Source organism: Dendrobium catenatum, unplaced genomic scaffold (assembly GCF_001605985.2).
Source record: "Dendrobium catenatum unplaced genomic scaffold, ASM160598v2 original_scaffold_266825, whole genome shotgun sequence".
Classification (NCBI taxonomy): domain Eukaryota; kingdom Viridiplantae; phylum Streptophyta; class Magnoliopsida; order Asparagales; family Orchidaceae; genus Dendrobium; species Dendrobium catenatum.
Genome location: NW_021585223.1, coordinates 205,805 through 227,959, shown reverse-complemented (window position 1 = coordinate 227,959; position 22,155 = coordinate 205,805). Strand labels below are relative to the sequence as shown.

The window sequence follows — 22,155 nt, the reverse complement described above, 5'->3', positions numbered from 1 at the left end:
ATCAACTACAGTGACTGAGGTTAGGAGCTTTTTAGGATTGGTAGGTTATTACAGAAGATTTTTGTTAAGGGGTTTTCACAGATAGCTATGAGACTATTCATATTGACTTAGAAAGTAGTGAAGTTTGAATGGACTGTTCAGTGTGAGGAAGCTTTTTAAAGGTTAAAGTAGTGTTTGATAACTGCTCCAGTATTGACTATTCCCTTAGGGTTAGATAAATTTCAGCTCTATAGTGATGCCTCGTATAAATGGTTGGGTTGTGTACTGATGCAGAATGGAAGATTCTTTGTCTATGCTTTTAGGCAATTGAAGAATCATGAAAGGAATTATCTAACCCACGATTTGGAGTTAGCTGCAGTAGTTTTTCCTTAAAGATCTTGAGGCATTACTTATACGAAGTTCGGTGCGAAGTTTTTACTAATTATTAGAATTTAAAGTATATCTTCACTCAGAAGGAATTGAATTTAAGGTAGAGGAGATGGTTAGAACTTATTAAGGATTACGAGTTGGACATTCAGTATCACCCGGGTAAAGCAAATATGGTTGCAGATGCTTTGAGCAGCAAGAATTCTGGTAGTATAAATTGGATGATTACATAGCAAAAAGAATTGATAAGGGAATTGGAGAAGATAAAAATTTCAGCGGTTCAGCCCAATGATGCAGAAATTGTGTTGTTGAATCAGACTATTATCCAATCAACCTTTCGAGAAAGGGTACGAGAAGCTTTGCCACATGATGCAGATTTTAAGAAAATACTGGATATGGTTAGTGTGGGACACACTGAAGATTTTGAGCTTAATGGTGAAAGATTATTTCGTTATAAAGGCAAATTGTGCATACCAAATGTTGATGACTTAAGAAAAGAAATCTTTTTGGAAGCTCACTATTCTAGTTACACCATTCATCCATGTAGTAATAAAATGTATCAGGATTTAAAGGTGTTTTGGTGGTCAGGAATGAAGAGAAGTGTGATAGATACTATATCAAAATATACTTCATGTTAGATGGTGAAAGTGGAACATCATAAACTAGGAGGATTTCTACAGCCTTTACCTATAGCTGAGTGGAAATGGGAAAATATTGTTATAGATTTTGTGGTTGGTTTACCCAGATCTATAAGAGAATGTGATGCTTTATTGGTGATAATTGATTGGTTGACTAAGTCTGCATACTTTTTACATATCAAACAGTCTGATCTAGTTGAGAAATTGACAAGCTTGTATGCTAGTGAGATTGATAAATTGTATGAGGTATCAAAGACTATAGTGTCAGATCGGGATGAAATATTCACCTCCAGATTATGGAAGAAGGTTCAGGAGCTATGAGTACAAGGCTTACTTTTAGTACAACTTTCCACCCTCAAACACATGGGCAGTCAGAAAGAACTATCCAAATCTTAGAAGATTTGCTCAGGTTATGTGTTTTGGATTTTGGTAATACGTGGGACACATATGTACATTTGATTGAGTTTACCTATAACAATAGTTTCCAAGCAAGTATTGGTATAGCTCTTTATAAGGCTTTGTATGGAAGGTGTAGGACACCTTTAAAAAGGGTTGAGACAGGGGAAAGGAAAATTACTGGTGCAGATATGGTTGATTATGCTACATAAAAGATCAGATTGATCAGTGATAGATTGAGGGCAGTACAGGATAGACAGAAGAAATATTATGATGCCAAACACCGACTAGTTGAATTTGAGGTGGGAGAGTTTAGTATTTTTAAAGGTCAGTTCGATAAAGGGAGTAAAGAGATTTGGCAAAACAAGAAAGTTGAGCCCAAGATATGTTGGTCCATTTGAGATTTCAAAAAAAAATGGAAAATTGGCCTATAGGTTGATTCTACCAGCACATGTGAGTGGAGTGCATAATGTGTTTTATATTTCTTCTTTAAGAAAATATATTTCAGATGAAGCTCATAGGATTAGTACTGAAGTGGTTGATATTCAATCGGATTTGACCTTTGTGGAAGAACCAGAGAGAATTATTGATTATGATGTTAAGCAGTTAAGAAGCAGAGCAATCCCTTGTGTTAAGGCGCTATGGAAGCACAGTTCAGAAAAAGGATGCTACTTGGGATAAATTGTCAGAAATGAGGGAGAACCACCCTCATTTATTTGCATAAGGTACGACTTTAGTTTTTAAAATTTCTTTTAAATTTATAGGACAAAATTTTTATTAGGAGGGGAGAATTATAAAACCCGAATGGCAATCGTAGGTCGTTGCACGCATTTCGATGCATTGCGACAAGACTTAAGTGAAAAATTCAAAGTTAATGGATTTTGACAAAAATAATTTCATAAAATTTTACACAAACTTCTGATCAATTTGAAGTATAGAACTTATGATTAATTTTATGTATTTTGAGAAATAAAAATTATGGAAGTTTCTAAATGCCAATTCTACCCCTAAGTGTTTCCTAAGCAAAAATTGTTTAATTGAGGGCATATGAGTCATTTGGCAATTCCCTTTCTCTCTATTATGAACAAACCTATCCCTCTTCCCCATTATTTTGCAAGTTTTGACTGAAACTTAGAGAGGGCAGACGGCTAGGGCGGACGGACGTGCGACGGGCTCTTCTCCAGTGGCAATTTTTTGGCCAGAAACTTAGTGCAAATCGAATATGACGATAAGGGATTTACAAATGTATGATTTTTTTAAAGCAAATCCTTTTAAATCTCGAGTTATTTGAAAAAAAATCTAGGGTTTTTCCAAAAATATATTTTTTCTTCCAAATTTTTTACAAAATTGATTTGTAAGGATTAGGAGAATGATTTAATGGTAGAAATGAAGTTTTTGGAAATTGAAAAAATAGGGTTTTTATCGAAAATTTAATTTTCTTAAGATACATTTAAAAAAGTGGTTCCTAAGGGTTTTGGAAATGTTTATAAGGAAAAATTTTAAGTTTTTAGTAAAAATTTCATTTTTAGTAATTTCTTGATTAATTTAATCCAAAAATAATTAACCTAATTATTAATTAGGTTTAGGGAAATATTTAGCTTGATGATATGATGAAAACTTATAATTTAGGGTTTCCTAAAATTTGGATTTTAAATAATTCTTAAAATAGAATTTTAATTATTGAAAATTTTTGTGATGTGTGCTTAGTTCAGTTGTAATTATCCTTAGGTGTGGATTAATGAGACAATATGTGATTAATCAACATCATACAACATTGTGGTTATTGTTCGATACTTGCAAGGTAGGTGATTACATTTAAATTAATTTTATAAAATTTAATTATGTAATAATGCACTTTCAAATGTTACAAGTTAATGTTTATGAATTATTTATTATTGTTTTAGCTTTTTAATTATTGTTTTTACATATGACATGTTACTTAAAATGTTAAAACAAATTAAACAACTTCATGCATAAGAGATACAAAATTTTATTACCCAAAAATCATTAAAGTACATATGATGTAATGATTAATTTTTAGCTTCCTTAATTAATATAAGTATTATAAAGTGCATGTCCATGATGATTCGGAAGAGCCAAATGGTAATGGGGTTCTACGTAGCCAAATGGTAAAGGAAATGACCAATTATTGTGTACCTGATTAGTATAAAACTCTGATACTTTAGGGACGGGTGCTTATTATATTACAATTATGAAATTTATGCATTCAATGAAATCATTTAAAGAAAAAGAAAGTTTTTATGAAAAAGAAAGGAAGAAGGATTAAATGAAATCTTTAAGCAATGATTATGAAAATATTTTATAAATTCATGCCTAAATGTTTATTATGATCTTTTGTTGTTTCATTTTCATGTTTAATGATATGTTTAAGAAAGAAAAGAAAAATATTTCGTGAATTTCAGATAAATGTTTATCACCTACTGAGTGTTGGCTCATCCTATTATTATAAATGTTTTTCAGGATATATTATTAAGAAGTGATGACTACGAGACGACAGTATACCTATCGTCGTAGAGGACCTCAGGAAGAAATGTTTTATGTTTACTATTTTTAGTTTGAGTTAGTTGTTTGTATCTGAACAGTTTGTTGAAGTTTATGTAATTGTGGATGTTTATGTTTTTAGTTTTGTGTGAGAAGAAACAAATTGAAACACTTTGATTTGATGTTTTTAGTGGCTCTTTCATATATTAATGGATGATGTTCATGTTCTGTTTTAAAAGTTAAATGAAATTGATTATTAGTGGCTCTTTCATATATTAATGGATGATGTTCATGTTCTGTTATAAAAGTTAAATGAAATTGATTATGGTTTACATGTGTTTTCTGTACGATCATCTATTCCCGCCCCGTTATTTCGGGCTAGCCGGGCCGGCTTGTGATATATTAGAGAGAATCCATTGGCTTGATGTAATAAATATACATCATATAGAATGATTTACATGTTGAAAATTGGAAGAATCAATATCGATGTGCTAGTTTGGTCGACAGGATCATAGTATGTGGCAACGAAGGTCGGAAAGAACATTATCTGGCGACGGAGGCCGGAAGAACTGTAGTTGACATGAGACAGAGGTCATAAAGACTGTTGTATAGCGACGGAGGTCAAAAAGACCATAGACGGTGGGTGACGGAGGTTGGAAGGTCTGTTGTTTAATGATAAAGGTCATAAGGATCGTACTCGATAATGATAGATGTTGAAAGGACCATATTTGGCTGGAAATGTAGGTTGGAAACGTCATTGTCTAGCAACGGTGGTCAGAGGATAGTTGACGGGGGGAAGTCTGACATTGGGTAGGAATCCGACGATGAGCAGAAGTCTAACATCGGGTAGAAGTCCGACCACAATCTAACGACGGGCAAAAGTTCGGCGTCAGGTAGAAGTTTGATGAAAGTTAGGCGATGGGCAGAACTCCAGCGACGGGCGGAAGTCTGACGTTAGGTAAAAATTTGACGATGGGTGGAAGTTTGGCATCACGCATAACTCCGACGAAAGTCTGACAAAGGATAGAAGTCTAGCAATGGGCGGAAGTTCAGCATCCGGTAGAAGTTTGACGAAAGTCCGACTACTGGCAAAAGTCTGGAGACGGATGGAAGTTCGACGTCGAGTAGAAGTCAGACAAAAGTCTTGTAATATCAAAAATCTGCTCCAGGATCGTCCAGGACGATCTGGGATCGTCCTGGGACGATCAGTTGAGAATTTGCTCCAGAATTTGCCCAAATTTGCTCCAGGTGATTTTCTGTAAGCATCGTCCAGGCCGATCGAGGACTTCGGCCAGGCCGATTGGCACGGTGCGAGCGGGATCCGTCTCGGATCGGGTCGGGTTGTGACAAGTCTGGCGACGAACTAAAGTTCGGTGTATGGTAGAAGTCCAACGAAAGTTTGATGACAGGAGGAAGCCTGATGACGAGTTAAAATCCTACGACTGGCAGAAGTTCGACATCGGGTAGAAGTCTGATGAAAGTACGCCGACAATCGGAAGTCCGACATCGGGTAAAAATCTGATAACGAGTGGAAGTTCGATGTTAGTTAAAAGTCCGATGAAAGTCCATCAACGGGTGAAAGTCTGATGTCGATTAGAAGTTCAACGAAAGTCTGATGATGAGCAAAAGTTTGGTGTATGTTAGAAGTTCGATGAAAGTCAGTCAACGGTAGAAGTCCAATATTGGGTAGAAGTCCGATGAAAGTCTGACAATGGGCAGAAGTCTAGCAACGGGAGAAAGTCTGACGTCGGGCAAAAATCTATAGACGGTCGGAAGTTCGGCGATGGGCGCAAGTATGGCGTCGGGTGGGAAGTCTGAAGAAAGTCCTATCTTCTTTCCCTCTTTACTTCGGGGGCCTACCCCGCGCCCCTCTCAAAGAGGAAAGAGGGATATATTTATAGTATTATGAGAGTGGCATGACCAATAAATAAGATGAAGATCAAGGGTAATTTTGAAGTGTTTTGAATGGACGGCTGATGTGGATTCCCTCAATCATGGACTGCTTATTTGGTATTTGAATGCCTTAATGATATCAAAATTTAACGATCTTAGGCTCATTGGATTCATCTCGTCGAGCCACTCGATTTGACTAAAAGCATGTCACATTTGGAAACTATTTGATAATCCAAATTATTGATTGAACCTTCCAAATGCGTTTTAGGACTTTAATTTGGACTCATTTTGGCTTGATTGAGTCAAATTTGATGTTGTTGGTTCGACTGTAAATTTGCTGAAATCAAAGTTCAGATAGTCTTTGATTTAATTTTTGAAGTTCCCAACTTGATTTTTCCTCGAGATTCGTGCCTGATCAACATAATTTTTTGATTAGTTGAATTAAAGGTTCTAATTGAGGTAGTGAAAATCAGACCAAATAACAAATCAAAAGGAGAAGCTCAGGATTCGATGGTTTAACTAGGAGCAAATCTGAGTTGAACCGGATGGCACAATAAATACTAAAAAATTTCAAATATAATTTAAATTACATAATAATTAAAATTTTAACAAAAAATTCATAACTACTTTAATTAAAGTTCACGAATAAGCTCAATTAAAGCTCAATATAAAGCTTACTAAAAAGCTCAATTAATTATATGTATTTCAAATATAATTATATGCATATTAAATAGTTTAAATTAACTTATAAAATTAATGTTGTTGCAAGCTAATAGCTACTTAATTTAAAATTTTAAGATGACAAATTTGATTGAAATAAAAATAATATATATTGAACCAGCCAGAATTTTCCGACTGAAATACCAGTCCAAATTGATTCTATTTGGTTCGGTGAGAAACTGGTTCTCTAACTAGACCGAACTAACAACTTGTCAGGTTCACAGTCAAATTAATCAAACCGTCTGATCCAATTTTAAAACAATGGTTCTAATAAAACTCATAAAATATTCAAAAAAGTTTAAACTTATAAAAAAAATTGAGAACAATAAAATAAGATGCAATCACAATGATTATAATATTAATTTAAACGCAACAAAATAAAAAATTTGGGCATTCAATAAAGAATAAAGTTAATATAATATAATCAAATGTAACGTGCATATTCCTTTTTCATCAACGAAAAACTTGAAAAGAACAAAAAAAAAACGTACTCCTTTATAAAATAAAAAATTGGTTTTGTTAATTAAATGCACAACTTCATTTTGCAAGCATGATATGAAAACGACATAAATTTGTTCCTGTCTTTGGAAGTTCAGAATTCTCTGCATTGCACCGAACAAAGATAAGGAAGCAATTTCTTAAGAAAATCATATCAATCCTCAGCTGTTACGTTTCTACAAGGTTTAAGGGACAAAACAAAGGCCACCGAGCCTGCACCTCATACCTTATTATTTTTATCCCTAACTCTATCCCCATAAAAGTTACCAAAACAAACAAAAGCTTGTTGTAAGCATCACATGTCTGAACTCGAATGGATATTTTCAACTTGTTCTAATAAGCAATTTCATCATTCTCATCATCACTATTTCAATCTCCATTATTTCATGAAACCTGAGATAGATGTATTCAATGCATGCATCCTTTATTTATTTATTTTTATCGACACACCAATCAATAGCATATTAAATACATATTCGATGTACGTATGAGATGTATGTAAGACGCATATCATTTCCTGCATGTGTTGGACATTGCATATCTTTGAATATTACGTAGTAAAAGAATCATCAGCTTTATCACATTAATTTATTCACAGAAATAGTTACACATTTTACATAGCAGAAATCTCCCATGCTGCTAGGGCTTGGAGTTATTTAGATTAGTTTGAAGGCCCTGTGAGTTAGATCCATCACTTATCTTAGCATCATTGTCCGTAGAGCCATCTTCTTTATTTTCATATGGCAGTACAACAACAGGAGAAGCATAAACAGCAGCCCATCTCTCTCTTAAAAAGTTCATGAACTTCTTTGTCATCTCTCTTCGGAATTCGACTTCTCTTGTAAAAAGATCAAGAACAATAAAGGCAGCAATATACTTGAATGGAATGAAGATAAGAATAATTGCACCACCAAGCAGCAATAGAGCAACCTCATTTGTTACCTGAAAATATCAAAAGATAAAAGAACAGTTACACAAGTCCATGAAAAGGTTTATAAACAATTGATAGTATGATCATTAGACAGAACAATTTTTTCAATGCGAATGGAAATAATTTTAACTACTACAATATTGCTTTAACATTTACAACCTGGCAAAAGCTTCTCATAACACTATTTACTGTAGTATTGTTAGCAGGAAAATATCATGCATGTTGCTTTTTACCACCAGCAATACTGTAGGATCACATTGTCTAAAGCTTCTGTGATGATATGCATTTAAACGGTCTGCAGTAAATTTTCCTGTCTGGTTGCTTGATTTAAAGTTGAAATTACAATACAAACATTGTGTTCACCATTGTTGCGTGTTAGAAGAGATTCCGCAATCTGTAAGGATGAAAGAGTTTAGCAATCGAATGCATACACGCAAAAAGGAGAAAAAAGTAGGATTTTTTAAGTGGGAAACTTTTGAAGGGGAAACTTCATGGGGCCCTACCTAGAGCAGTTACCCCTCAGTTCTACCTATTGAGCTTGTCAAGGGGGAATAGGGTGAGAGGGAAAGGGGAAGAAGGGAGAGAATTGAGATGCATAAATGTGAGTAGGTAGTCTATGCTAGAGTGGGAGAGGAAGAATAAGAGAGCAAGAAAAAAAAATGGAATTCAAGAGGCGGCAAAAACCGCAACCTCGCTCGCAAACTGAACTCGTACACCGTCACGTATCTCGGGGGAGGGAAGCAGGCACGTTCAGATCTTGCCGGCACCTTCATCACCAGATCATTAGGAAAATAGATTTTTTTCCTAAAAGAGATGAAAGAATCTTCAGTGATTGTGAAGATAACATCATCAACCTTAGTCGCCCTGGGAATCTTCTTCATATTTTATTAACTGCATATCCAATGTTAATAAATTAAAATAATCACATAAATCATTTTAAGATTGTAATATTATAAAGTTGTTTTAATAGAAGGTCATCGTGAAATTTTTTTTACCACCACCACAACAACATCAAGCCTTTTATCCCACTATGTGGGGTCGGCTACATGAATACTTTTTCTCCATTGAGCCCTATTAAAAGTTAAATTCTCATTTAAATCTAATAAAAAAGGTCATTTTTAATATTTTCTAACCAAGTCTTTTTAGGTCTACCTCTACCCATCTTAACATACATCAAAATCTCAAATCTAATATATCTACTTTCCTAACCGTGTCATCGGAAGGCTGCCATTTTTTGTGACCAAACCATCTAAGGCGACTCTCTCTAATCTTATCTTCCATTGGAGCTCCAACCTGTTCATGTATGCTCATTTCGTATCCTGTCTCTAAGAGTAAAGCCACTCATCCAATTGAGCATCCTCGTCTCTGCAATACTAAACTTAATATTATGCTTATGTTTTAATGGCAAACATTATGCACCATAAAACATTGCAGGTCTAACCACCATCTTATAAAATTTTCTCTTAAGTTTGAGGGGGACTATTCTATCACACAACAAGTTCAATGCATTCCTCCACTCCAACCATCCAACTTGAATTCTACTAATAATATCCTCATTTGTTTCACCATCACTCTGAACAATAGACCCAAGATATCTAAAAAACATGTACTCTTATTAATGATTAAATCACACAAAATCACAATCATTTTACTAGAACCATTATTACTAAAAGTACATTCCATATATTCAGTTTTAAATCTACTCAAACGAAAGCCTTTAGAACTGCTTACTTATGTCATGATATGAAAAGTGAGAAATCAACGATCAAAGGAAAAAACAAAGGATGAATTTCACTTTAAAGAGGCACGCTATCAAGATCAAGATAGCCCAGTTTACGAAGATTCTGATCTGGAGACCCATCAAGAGAATTGGGAATTGGGAAGACTGAAAGAAGAGAAAAAGAAAAGAATGAATATGTGGGTTGAAAAAACTAGATATTACTAAAAGTTTTAAATCTACTCCCTCTTCAGTCTTATCAACAAGAAGAATATCATCAGCAAAAAGCATACAATAGGGTAAAACCTCTTGCAAATATCTAGTGAGAACATCCAAGACTAAAGCAAAAAGATACGGGCTTAAGGTTCCTTGATGTAATCCAACTGACATAGGAAAATACTTGGTTAAACCACCTTGTGTCTGGACACAAGTAACAACTACTACATACATATCTTTAATGACTTGAATATACACATTATTAACCTTTCATTTCTAGAACTCTCCATACCACTTCTCTTGGAACTTCACCATATGATTTCTCTAAATCAATAAATATCAAATGTAGATCCTCCTTATTCTCTCTATACTTCTCCATCAAAACTCTCAATAAATGTATAGCTTCCATAGTAAACCTACCCGGCATGAATCCAAATTGATTTTGAGAAACGTTAGTATCATGCCGCAACCTATGCTCCATAACTTTAAAGTATGACATATTAACTTAATTTCTCTATAATTCGCACAATCTTGTGCATCACCTTTATTCTTAAAAATAGGAATCAACACACTCATTCTCCACTCATTTAACATTTAATTAGTATTTAAAATTGATACATCATCATGAAATAATCTTGATCGGGCACGAATCTCGATGAAAAAATCAACCCGGAAACTTCAAAAATTAAATCCGGAAGCACCCGAACTCCGATTTCAGCTAGCTTACAGTAAAACTGAGCGTCTCAGAAATACGAACCCAACGACACCAAATTCAACCCAACCCGAGCCCAAATAGGTCCAAATCAAGGACCCAAAGCGCTGTTGGAAGGTTCAAACCATAATTTGCGTTACCAAACGGTCTCCGATTTTAACGAGCTTATACTCAAATCGAACGGCTCGACGAGACGAATCCAACAAGCCCAAGATCGCCGAATTCCGACATCACTAAGCCCTTCAAATGTCCAACGAACGGTGCACGGTCGTAGGAATCAATATCGGCCGTCCATTCGACCACTCCCTATTCGCCCCTGATCTCACGACTATTTACGAGCCATGCCACTCCAGAAAAACTATAAATAGATCCCTCATTCTTCACAAAGGGGACTCAAGTGAAGAGAGTGGAAGAAAGGAGAAAGGGAGAATCCTCTCCTCCTCGACCACCGCAGGAGCTCTTCCCGCCGCCTGAATACGCCGGAACTCTGCCGGATTTTCGGGAAACTGAGGGATTTTGCAGAACTTTGTAACTTTATTAGAAGCTGATTGTAAACTGATTGTCTCAACTTGTGAGACGAATCGGTCTTTGTACTTCAAACAAATACTAGTGGAATTATTTCAACTGGGCGTGGCCCCGTGGTTTTTTCCCTCTTCCGGGTTTTCCACGTAAAAAACCTGGTGTTCATTCTTTTTTCTGTTTGTGTGCTGAATACTCGTATAACGCTCAGACGCGTATTTACAAACTCTACCGCCGCGTATATTCTAGCCCGCAACAGTTTGGCGCCGTCTGTGGGAAACACTATCCCACAAACTTCAAGTATTGTTGCAATGGTTAACAGACGTAGTAGTCGCATAGTTGGAGCTTCTCGCTCTAACTCCCACCAATCCAGAAATCAGTCTGCAATCACAGACGCCCGATGTCTGCCTCTTTTCATCCTGGGGGGTAGAATGCTGCCAGAGAAGCGACCTCGGGACCTTTAGAAGAAAGAATCTGGAAGATGGAAGAATCTCAGAACGAGATCCTTCAACTCCTGCGACAGAATCGACAGCCGGCATTAGCACAACGGGAGGAAGTTCTCCCTTAGGATCCACCACGGGCTGAAGATGTTCAATTCGAACATCTTCAAACAGAAATTCGTCTTCCTCCACCTAGAAGACATTCTCAGTTACGATAGGATAACGAACTTGCTGATACAGCAAGTTCTACACATCCTCCGCCCTTAACTCGGCAGCCTCGCGTTCTTCCAGATCTCCCGGAAGACTCAGCCCAACCACACATTGCTGAGCTTTCTCACAATGTTCTACGTCATGAACTGCGAAAATTGGTGCAGGAAGAATTCCCCTTAAGGGATGTGAGACAAACTCTCCGACAGAGAGACTTCCAGGAGTCATCACCTCTAACTGAGGCCATAGTACAGCATCCCATTCCGGCTAGATTTAAACTACCAGCATCGAGTCTTACGACGGAACGTCCGACCCGTAGAAGCATATCGACCACTACAGAACCATTATGCACATTTAGCGAGCCTCAGATGCCCTCCTCTGCCAAGTCTTTTCTGCCACCCTCAAAGGACAGGCTCGAACGTGGTTTTATTCGCTTCAGTCGGGAACGATCCACTCATTTGTAAAATTGGAAAAAGCTTTTGTCGAGCAGTTCGTAGCTAACCGAAGAATTGCTAAGGATTCTTCTCACCTCTCTGGGATCCACTAAAATGAGGGAGAATCGTTGAAGGAGTATTTTCAGCAATTATCCACTGAAGCTCGACAAATCCCAGGAGTAGATCCTGAACTGTTGAGAGGAGTATTCCTTGGAGGCCTTCGCCCTGGCCCCTTCTATTCAGTACTTATGCGCGACATTGTTCCTTCGTATGCCGATTTAATTCACTGGGTAGAAGCTCAAATCTCGACGGACGAGGCTATAAACGCCCATAGGAAACAGTTTGAATAATCTACTAGAAAGCACAAGGGTGCACCAGGGACAGAGATAATTCTTCTTCACAACGAAAGAAGCAATGGAAAAACAATCTGCCCCCGAGGCCTCCATTGCCACGACGAGAACCTCGACAGGAGAAAGAGTACACTCCTCTCAATACATCTCGAGCAAATGTGTTAATGGCTGTTCGAGATCAAGATACGGTAAAATGGCCATATCCCTTGAAGCCGAACATAGGAAATCAGGATCAATACTGTCACTTTTATCGTAGTCGTGGCCACACTACCGAAGCCTGTAGACAACTGAAGGAGGAAATTGAAAGGCTTATTCGTTAAGGCTATCTTCGGTAGTTTATTCGGGATCCACCTACCCGAGAGGAAACTCGTCCCGCTGGGGGGACAAAGATCGACAACAAAGGCCACCGGTGAATAACCGAATAGCAATTGGAGAAATTGAGACAATAACCGGAGGCCCTTTGTTATCCGATAAAGTCTTTTTGGCCGTAGATGAAATTCCAACTCCAAAAAAAGCTCATGTAGATCATGCCATCACCTTTGATGATTCCGACTTGGAGGGAGTAAAAATCCCTCACCAAGATTGGCTTTTTATCAATGCAGGCATAGGTGACCCATGCTACAATGTTAAGAGAATTCTGGTGGACAATGGTAGCTCCGTGGATGCCCTGTTCTACTCTACCTTCCTCAATATGGGTCTCACAAGAGAGAAGCTTCAACCCGCGGCAAGTCCTCTATACGGGTTTGATAATCGACCTGTACGTGCAGAAGGGATAATCAGTCTCCTAGTTGTGCTTGGAGAATTCCCCCGGCAATCTACACACTCTGTCCAGTTCGTCGTTGTAAAGTCTGAATCGGCTTACAACGCTATCTTTGGGAGGCCACTCCAGTCAATTTTTGGGGAATGTCGCCTCTATCCCTCACCTCAAGCTGAAGTTTCACACTCCGACAGAAGTTAGTGTGGTGTGCGGAGATCAACAAATAGCACAAACCTGCTATCTCAGGCAGGTCAAAGCACGCCTGACGGATACTTTAAGCATTGAGGACTTTGATCTCCGGAACGAGGACATCCTTAGAGAGCTTCCCCCGTAGAAGAACTCACTACTGTGTCTATCACTGAAAAATATCCTTCAAAGACAATACAGATTGGATCACTTCTCTCAGACGACGAAAAGAAAGAATTAACAGATTTTCTACCAGAAAATCAGGATGTTTTCGCATGGATCCCGGCGGATATGCCCGTGATTGACCCCGAAGTAATTGTACACTCCCTTAAAGTCAATCCGGCATGCAAACCAATCATCCAGAAGAAACAGAATTTTGCACCAGATCGCTAGCAAGTGATCGGAAAAAAAGTTGACAAACTCTTAGAAGCCGGATTCATTCGAGAGGTGCACTATCCTACTTGGCTGGCAAATGTTGTCATGGTTCGAAAGGGGAGTGGAGCATGGAGGATGCGTATAGACTATAAAGATCTCAATAAAGCCTGCCCAAAGGAAAGCTTTCCGCTTCCTATCGACCAGTTAGTCGATACCACCTCTGGACATCAGATGTTGAGTTTCATGGACGCCTACTCTGATTACAACCAAATCAAGATGAATCTGACTGATGAAGAAGCGACAGCATTTCAAATAGACAGAGGGTTGTATTGTTATCGAGTGATGCCCTTCAGGCTCAAGAATGCTGGAGCAACTTATCAACGCCTTATGAATAACGTTTTCAAAACCCTTATTGGACATAATATGGAGGTGTACGTGGACGACATGTTGGTGAAGAGTCTCGAAAAGTCTCAACATTTCTTCGACTTGAAGAATTGTTTCCATTTGTTGAGACGTTACAATATACGACTCAACCCCGCCAAATGCGCCTTCAGAGTCGCTTCTGGAAAATTTTGAGACTTTTTTGGCATTGATATCCATGATTATTATTAGGATAATATTTACAATATAAACATTCTCTACTCATACTAACTTTTCCTATTTCTAATATATGTTCGCAGTATTTGGAATATTTTGCATTATTGGTTATTCCAACGATCAACTGCTTCTATTAATCCATTCATAGCTATTTCTGAAGTTTCAGAAGAATGATCTGAATTATCATCAGTTATACTATTTATATTATAATTCAAAATGAGCATACACAAGTGTACAACCTCTTGCAAATGTCTAGTGAGAACATGCAAGACTAAAGCAAAAAGATATGGGCTTAAGGCTAATCCTTGATGTAATCCAATTGAAATAGGAAAATACTTGGTCAAACTACCTTGTGTCTGGACACAAGTAACATCTCCTACATACATATCCTTAATGACTTAAATATAAAGCATTATTGACCCCCTTCTTTTCTATAAATCTCCATAGCACTTCTCTTGAAGCTTTATCAAATGCTTTCTCTAAATCAATAAATATCATATGTAGATCCGCCTTTTTTTAATATGTAGATCCTTCTTGTTCTCTCTATAAGTCTCCATCAAACCTCTCAATAAATTTCTAGAAGCATATAAAATCATAACAAATAATTAACATCTCATTTCCATCCTCAAATTAAATAAATCCCCTAAAGACCTAAAATTAGATAATTCATTAACATTTTAAAAAATCATATAAATATATAATAAATTCATTTGAATTCCTAAAATTGTAACGAACAATAACCCACATCGAATAAAACAAAATAAAATTTAGAATTAAAGCTTCCTTTATAGATCCTTAAGGGGCTAAATAAAGTAAAAGAATTAAAGAATTAAAATTAATTAAATTCAAAATGTTAATTAAGAAAGGAATCAATATAGAATTAAAAATCAAACCTAAATCAAAATATAATTAAATATAATTAAAACTTTAATAAACTTTCCTAAAACCAACCCAACACACTTGAAATAAAATCTTTAAGTATTAAAAAAGATAAAAATCAACCTTCTTAGGTGAAATAATTGCATTTTTGTTTTTGTGTTAGTGATTATTACTAAATACTAAATAGAGTCCGAAGATAATAAAATTTGTTCACAAATTTTTTCTTAAGAACATAAAATTATAACTCAAACAATAAATCTTAAAATTTTAATTGAATCTTAACACACTAATAGTTGAACTTAAACAAACCTCGGATATTAAATAAAATCAAAATTAGAAAATGAAATTTAAAACCTAATAGTTTGACACCCGCACAGGATAGCACACACTTTAGTTTGTTTTTTAGGACAATCAATCCTAACTTTAGGTTTTAAGTTTGACGGACACAATGGAGAAAAATAATTCATGTAGTCGACCTCACAGTGAGATAAAGGCATGATGATGATGATGTTGTTGTTGCAGTAGTAGTAATAGTAGCAACAATGTTGCAATTTCACCCTTGTGATATTATCAACTCATTAGCCTGAAAGGTTCATTGATGGTAAGTATTGTACAGGTTTTCACCATTTTACATGTACTCATTGCCCTTGAAAATTGAGAACGATATTGTGACAAAATGTATATTGGCCTTATATCCTTCTTGATGACATGTAGCAATTGGATATCCATGAGTTAAGTTGCCAATCAGGCATTATTGAAGCTTCTATTTGTGATTTGGTTTTGTAGATCTAACTACAAAAGGTTGAACTAATGTCAACCCAATAAATCACCACTTAAATAATCTACTAGAACACAAAATAAGGGAGCTATCAAGGTTTCAAATAATTGATGAATGTGAATGGCTGATGATTATGATATGATTGAGCTTGCTGAACATAATAGATTGATTAAATTGGTAATTGGAAAATATATGTATCCGATATAATGAAAACTAGAACTCCAACTTGTCTACCTTCAGAATATATAGTTCTTCCTTCCTTTCTTGATGGTCTAGGGCTTGCTCTTCATTTTCATTGCAATTGCACTCCTCCAAACATCTCTAAGTCCTTGGGCATGCAAAGAGATGGTTATACATATTTGAAGTGGGATAGAGCTTAAGAAGAAGGGGATATCAATTTTTCCATCTTACGACTAATGGATATAGAGATAAAAAAGATGAAGAGAGACAGGGTTTGGTGAGGCAAGGATCAAAGCACAGAAATTCTTGATTAGCTTTCATATGATGAGTGCATGATCCTCTAAATACAAATTAAAAGAAAGAAATTTAAAATAGCAATTCAAACTCAAGGTTCAAAGAAAGCAAAAAAATAGGAACAGATTCTAAAAGCAAGAAAAAACATTAAATCTCTTGGAAATCTCCTCCATATACATGGACATAGCAAAGTAAATGAGGTTTTCTTATACAATTCAATCTTGACTCCAAAATTTAAGCCTTTTTTTTTATTTCGCACTATTTTGACTTTTCTACTACATGGCCCCTTTTCATGTTTGTGCGTGCTCTACTTGCTAAACACCATGAAAAATATTCCCTTCATCCATTTTGAAGCCTCTGGGTATCAATTGGAAACTCCTGAAAGCATGAAGCTTCTGAAATGCTTTGGAGGGTTCCATAAAACTCCAAAATATTTTGTTAACAGATTTCTAAATCAATTTGACATGCCAAAAGTTTTAATTCATCAAATAAAGATATTATAGTCCTAACAATAAATAGCATCATAATCATTTATAGCCATATCCTAGATTAATGGAGTTGTTCAGTCATGCTTGCATAGTGTAGCAGAACGTTTTAAACCAATGCTACACAAATCTTTTTGCACAACTTCCAAAAAATTTTGTTAACAGATTCCTAAATCAATTTTACATGGCAAAAGTTTTACTTCATCAAATAAAGATACTATAGTCCTAACAATAAAAAGCATCATCATCATTATTAGCCATATCCTAGATTAATGGAGTTGATTTTATAAATCTTCGTTCTTCAGTCATGCTTGAATAGTGTAGCAGAAGGTTTTAAACCAATGTTACACAAATCTTTTTGCAAAACTTCCATCGATGTTGTCATTGCTCTATAATTTATCTTTCTTGATGCTTCGTTATTAGTTTTATCAACTATTCTTTATACACGTCCAACTTAACTTTAATAGAAGCTACCATTGTTGTCTATACAATATAATCATTTCCTAATCTATCTTTTATAATTTATCACACATTAAAACATCCCTATTTCTCTTACGCTTAATTTTCCAAAATTGACTTCACTACTAGTGTCATATAGGAAGTAAAAAAACAAAGTAACCACCAAGTCAACATTTTCTTTGCAGCATGTTTGACAAGCAAAACTACAAGATATCTGCCTAGTAATGCATACTCTATATACTTGGAATATATACATACTTTGAATTTTCAGACTGACATAAAGCAAAAAACACTGAAATTATGTTTCTAGTCAAATCATTCAAACAGACCATATCACTATGAATTTGATGAAGAGAGGCTTCTAAAGAGTAAGCTTTCAGAAAAATGGTGAATCAACATACATAATGAGCGGAAAACCATATGCATTTTAAACAACACAATAAAAATACACTTTCAAATAATTAGAATTATATGAATATGGTGACTTTGAAGTTAAATCCTACTTTCGCATCATAAATAGTATAAGGCATGGATATTATCTCTAGTATGTTCATTAATATAGGCCTTCAACTCATAATGTTCTCATTCGTCTCAGATCAGACTTTTTATGGTCTATTCAGGAAACCATTCTGATTTTATTGCAAATTTAATAGCAGAACTTTCGGATTTTTTTGGAGATAAAACACCAGAATTTTCTGATGTTTTTCAAATAGAACGGAAGGCCGCATAAAGTTATGAATCTTTGTGTGCTAATAACAAACAAAAAAAGAGTTTAATTTGCAGCATACCTCAGGTTGGCCTGCTAAAACAATTGTCCTAAACTTGAGAAGTGAAATGTTCAGACTCTGAAGACGATTTTCTATATCAGAAATAGCTTCTTTAAGAGCTACAATTTTCTGGATTGTGTTCGAGGGTGGTTGATCACGTATTGTTACTTTGCCAAAAGATCTTCCCAATCTGCCTTGCTCTTTCAGGCCCTTCAGCAGTAGCATAGTAGCAGAGCTGATAACCAGCATCACAGGGAATGCATAGGGTAGTAGGTTTCTACTAAGAGCAGTAGAAAAGGATGTATTAGCAAAGTTATGATTATGAAAATTAGTAAATGAATAGAAAGACATTGCGTTACATACTGAACGGTGTTCAAATGGACATAGAAACGTGGATTTGCAAAATACAGCCTCAGACTCAAACTGAGGAATGAATTTCCAGAATCCAGTTCTCGATTCAGATAAACATTAAATAACTACACCTTGCCAAAACTGCATAAGATTTCAGCTGCAGAAAATTCCCATATTCTGGCAATGTTTCTGCTAAGGTAACAGTACTTGCTACATGTACCCATAGCTAAAATAAATCTTACAATTCCAGCAAATCCAATTGATTTTATATGCTTAGAAAGGACAGCTATACATATCATGCACCAAAAAGGCCATATGAATAGCATTTCTCGTTTAGAAAAGGCCATAACAAACCATAATCAGATGCTAAGCACTAAAATTAATTTTACCAGAATAAAATACAAAGTAATTGTTTTACTATGTTCTAAAGATTGAAGTTTTATAAACACACACACACACACACAAAAACCTTGAATCCTAGCCTAACATAGCATTTAAACAAGTTGAACGTAAGATATCAAAACTAACTGTAGCTTACCTAAATATAAGAACATATACAACCACAAGGAAGGATAAAGTCCAAATTGGCTCCTCCCAGCGCCTAAGTTTGTCTAACTTTTGGGCAAGAATGGTGCAAGGAAGCACAAGTTCCTGTAGCACAAAGGAGAAATTCATCACTCTGAAATATAGGCAAGGCAATAGTTGATATTCTTTTCACTTGATTTTGATCGATTCTATAATTAGCATGTAGTAAGCAACATATCACTATGATTATGAAAATGATTAACAAGAATAAACTTTTGAGCAAACAGCTATGCTAAAAAAATCAACTAAAAAAAAATCAAGCAAAAAATCAAAAAGACTCGAATCAATTTAGAAATCATTTGAAACTTAGATTAAATCATGTTTCAACTAATATTTTTAGCCAACCCCCTAATTGCACTCAAAAAGAGAAAAATGTGAAATAAAAAATACCGTGGTTATCAAAGAGATTTATGATAATGTAAAGTTAGCAGTTAATAAATATTTATCAAAGAGATTTAGCATAATGGAAAGCTAGTGGTTAATAAACAATTTATTACTATTACATAATATATTCTCTTAATTGAGAGTATTCACTATTTTTTTTTTAAATTATGTTGTTTCTATTTGCTCGTAAGGATGCTAAGAAAGCAATATGCGATGCAAAGACATTAGCTTTTAGTGATTTATATAATAGATTAGATATTAAAGAGGGAGAAAGATATATGCATAAGTTAGCCAAACAAAGAGATAGTAGTAAGGATTTAGTTCAAGTGAAGTGTATTAAAGATGAAGATCAAAAAATACTTTTCTTAGAAGATGATATTCAGCAAAGATGGATGAGATATTTTGCTAAACTTTTTAATGAAGATTGTGAAAATAAGATTGACTATAATGACCTTAGCACCCTAAATGAAAATAAAGATTTCTGTTTTTATCGGCGTATTAGTAAAACTGAAGTTAGAGAGGATTTAAAGAAAATGAAGGGTGGAAAAACTGTTGGACCTGATGATATTCCAATAGAAGTGTGGAAATGCTTAGGAGATGAAGGAATTTCATGGCTTACTAAACTTTTTAATACTATTTTGAAGACTAAAAAAATGTCAGATGAGTGGGGAATGAGTGTGTTAATTCATATTTTTAAGAATAAAGGTGATGTACAAGATTGTGCAAATTATAGAGGTATTAAGTTAATGTGTCATACTTTAAAACTATGGAAGCGAGTTATGGAGCATAGGTTGCGGCATGATACTAATGTTTCTCAAAATCAATTTGGATTCATGCCGGGTAGGTCGACTATGGAAGCCATACATTTATTAAGAGGTTTGATGGAGAAATATAGAGAAAATAAGGAGGATCTACATATGATATTTATTGATTTAGAAAAAGCATATGATAAAGTTCCAAGAGAAGTGCTATGGAGAGTTCTTGAAAAGAAAGGAGTCAATAATGCTTATATTCAAATCATTAAAGATATGTATGCAGGAGCTATTACTTGTGTTCAAACACAAGGTGGATTGACCAAGTATTTCCCTATTTCGGTTGGGTTACATCAAGGATCAGCCTTAAGCCCATATCTTTTTGCTTTAGTCATGGATGTTCTCACTAGACATTTGCAAGAGGATGTACCTTGGTGTATGCTTTTTGCTGATGATATTCTTCTTGTTGATAAGACTAGAGAGGGAGTTGAAGGTAAACTTGAATTATGGAGGTCAACCTTAGAGTCTAAAGGTTTTCGCTTGAGTAGATCTAAAACAGAATATATGGAGTGTAATTTTAGTAGTAATAGACCTACTGAAGGGATTGTGACTTTGGGCGATCAAGTCATTAATAAGAGTACACATTTTAGATATCTTGGATCTATTGTTCAGAGTGATGGTGAAATAGATGGGGATATTATCAACAGAATTCAAGTTGGATGATTGAAGTGGAGGAATGCATCGGGCTTGTTATGTGATAGAAATGTACCCCTCAAACTTAAGGGAAAATTCTATAAGATGATAGTGAGGCCTGCAATGCTTTATGGTGCCGAATGTTGGCCATTAAAAGAGAAGCATAATACTAAGTTAAGTGTGACAGAGATGAGGATGCTCAGGTGGATGAGTGGCTTTACCCTTAGAGATAAGATACGAAATGAACATATACATGAAAAGGTTGGAGTAGCTCCAGTAGAAGATAAAATTAGAGAGAGTCGCCTTAGATGGTTTGGCCACATAAAACGACGGCCTTTCGATGACCCGGTTAGGAGAGTAGAGGTATTAGATTTGACTTATGTTAAGAAAGGTAGGGGTAGACCTAAAAAGACTTGGTTAGAAAATATTAGGAATGACCTTTCTTTATTAGATTTAAACGAGAATTTGACTTTTAATAGGACACAATGAAGAAAAAGGATTCATGTAGCCGACCCCACATAGTGGGATAAAGACTTGATGTTGTTGTTGTATTTTTCCAGTCCTTAATTTAAGAAGAAATAAAAACAACGAGGATTTGACTATCAATTCTTAAAAGTAATGCCCTTTTATTATAAAGAGGGTAATTTATAAGGATAGAAATTTCTCTAATATTCTTCTTGACAGGAAATGGCATGAGCTCACAAACCTTGTAGTGGATCTGCTCTAGAGGATGGTATCTGGCTGCAGCTTGAACCATCGGAGCTCAAAACCTCAATGATCTTTGGTGTATTCCTTCAAGATGCCAAAATAATAACTTTTATTAATGATTTGTACCTCTAAATACAAATATTTCGATAAAGAAAGCAACTGAACTCCTCAACAGAGAATAAGGACTATACTGAGAACACCATTCCTCCGTGCAACAAGCCTTTTCCCAGCACCGAAGGGATTCACCATAATATTATGCATCCCATGTACTATGCACTTTACATACCTTCTGAACATCTTAAAGAAGATTTTCAGGCATGCAAGAAAAGATATATAAGAAAAGCGAATATTATATATATATATAGAGAGAGAGAGAGAGAGAGAGA

At 35.5% G+C, this 22,155-nt stretch overlaps 1 protein-coding gene across 3 annotated transcripts in view; it reads right to left on the bottom strand.

Annotated features, from left to right (window-relative positions):
• Positions 1 to 7,414: 7,414 nt before the first annotated feature.
• LOC110105829 overlaps positions 7,415 to 22,155 on the bottom strand; it is a 103,677-nt gene continuing 88,936 nt past the window's right edge. Inside the window, exons 9-12 of one of the 3 annotated variants that reach the window (XR_003699924.1) lie at positions 19,186 to 19,298; positions 18,318 to 18,576; positions 16,346 to 16,439; positions 7,821 to 7,955 (exon numbers count right to left, since the gene is read on the bottom strand). Coding sequence is in view for 2 of the 3 variants with exons in the window: in XM_020835478.2 (XP_020691137.1) it covers positions 7,653 to 7,955; positions 18,318 to 18,576; positions 19,186 to 19,298 (675 nt within the window). In the remaining variant the exon portion in view is untranslated. Of the gene's footprint in view, positions 7,956 to 16,345; positions 16,440 to 18,317; positions 18,577 to 19,185; positions 19,299 to 22,155 lie in introns of all 3 variants that reach the window. The other 2 variants (XM_020835478.2, XM_020835480.2) reach the window with 2 other exon arrangements.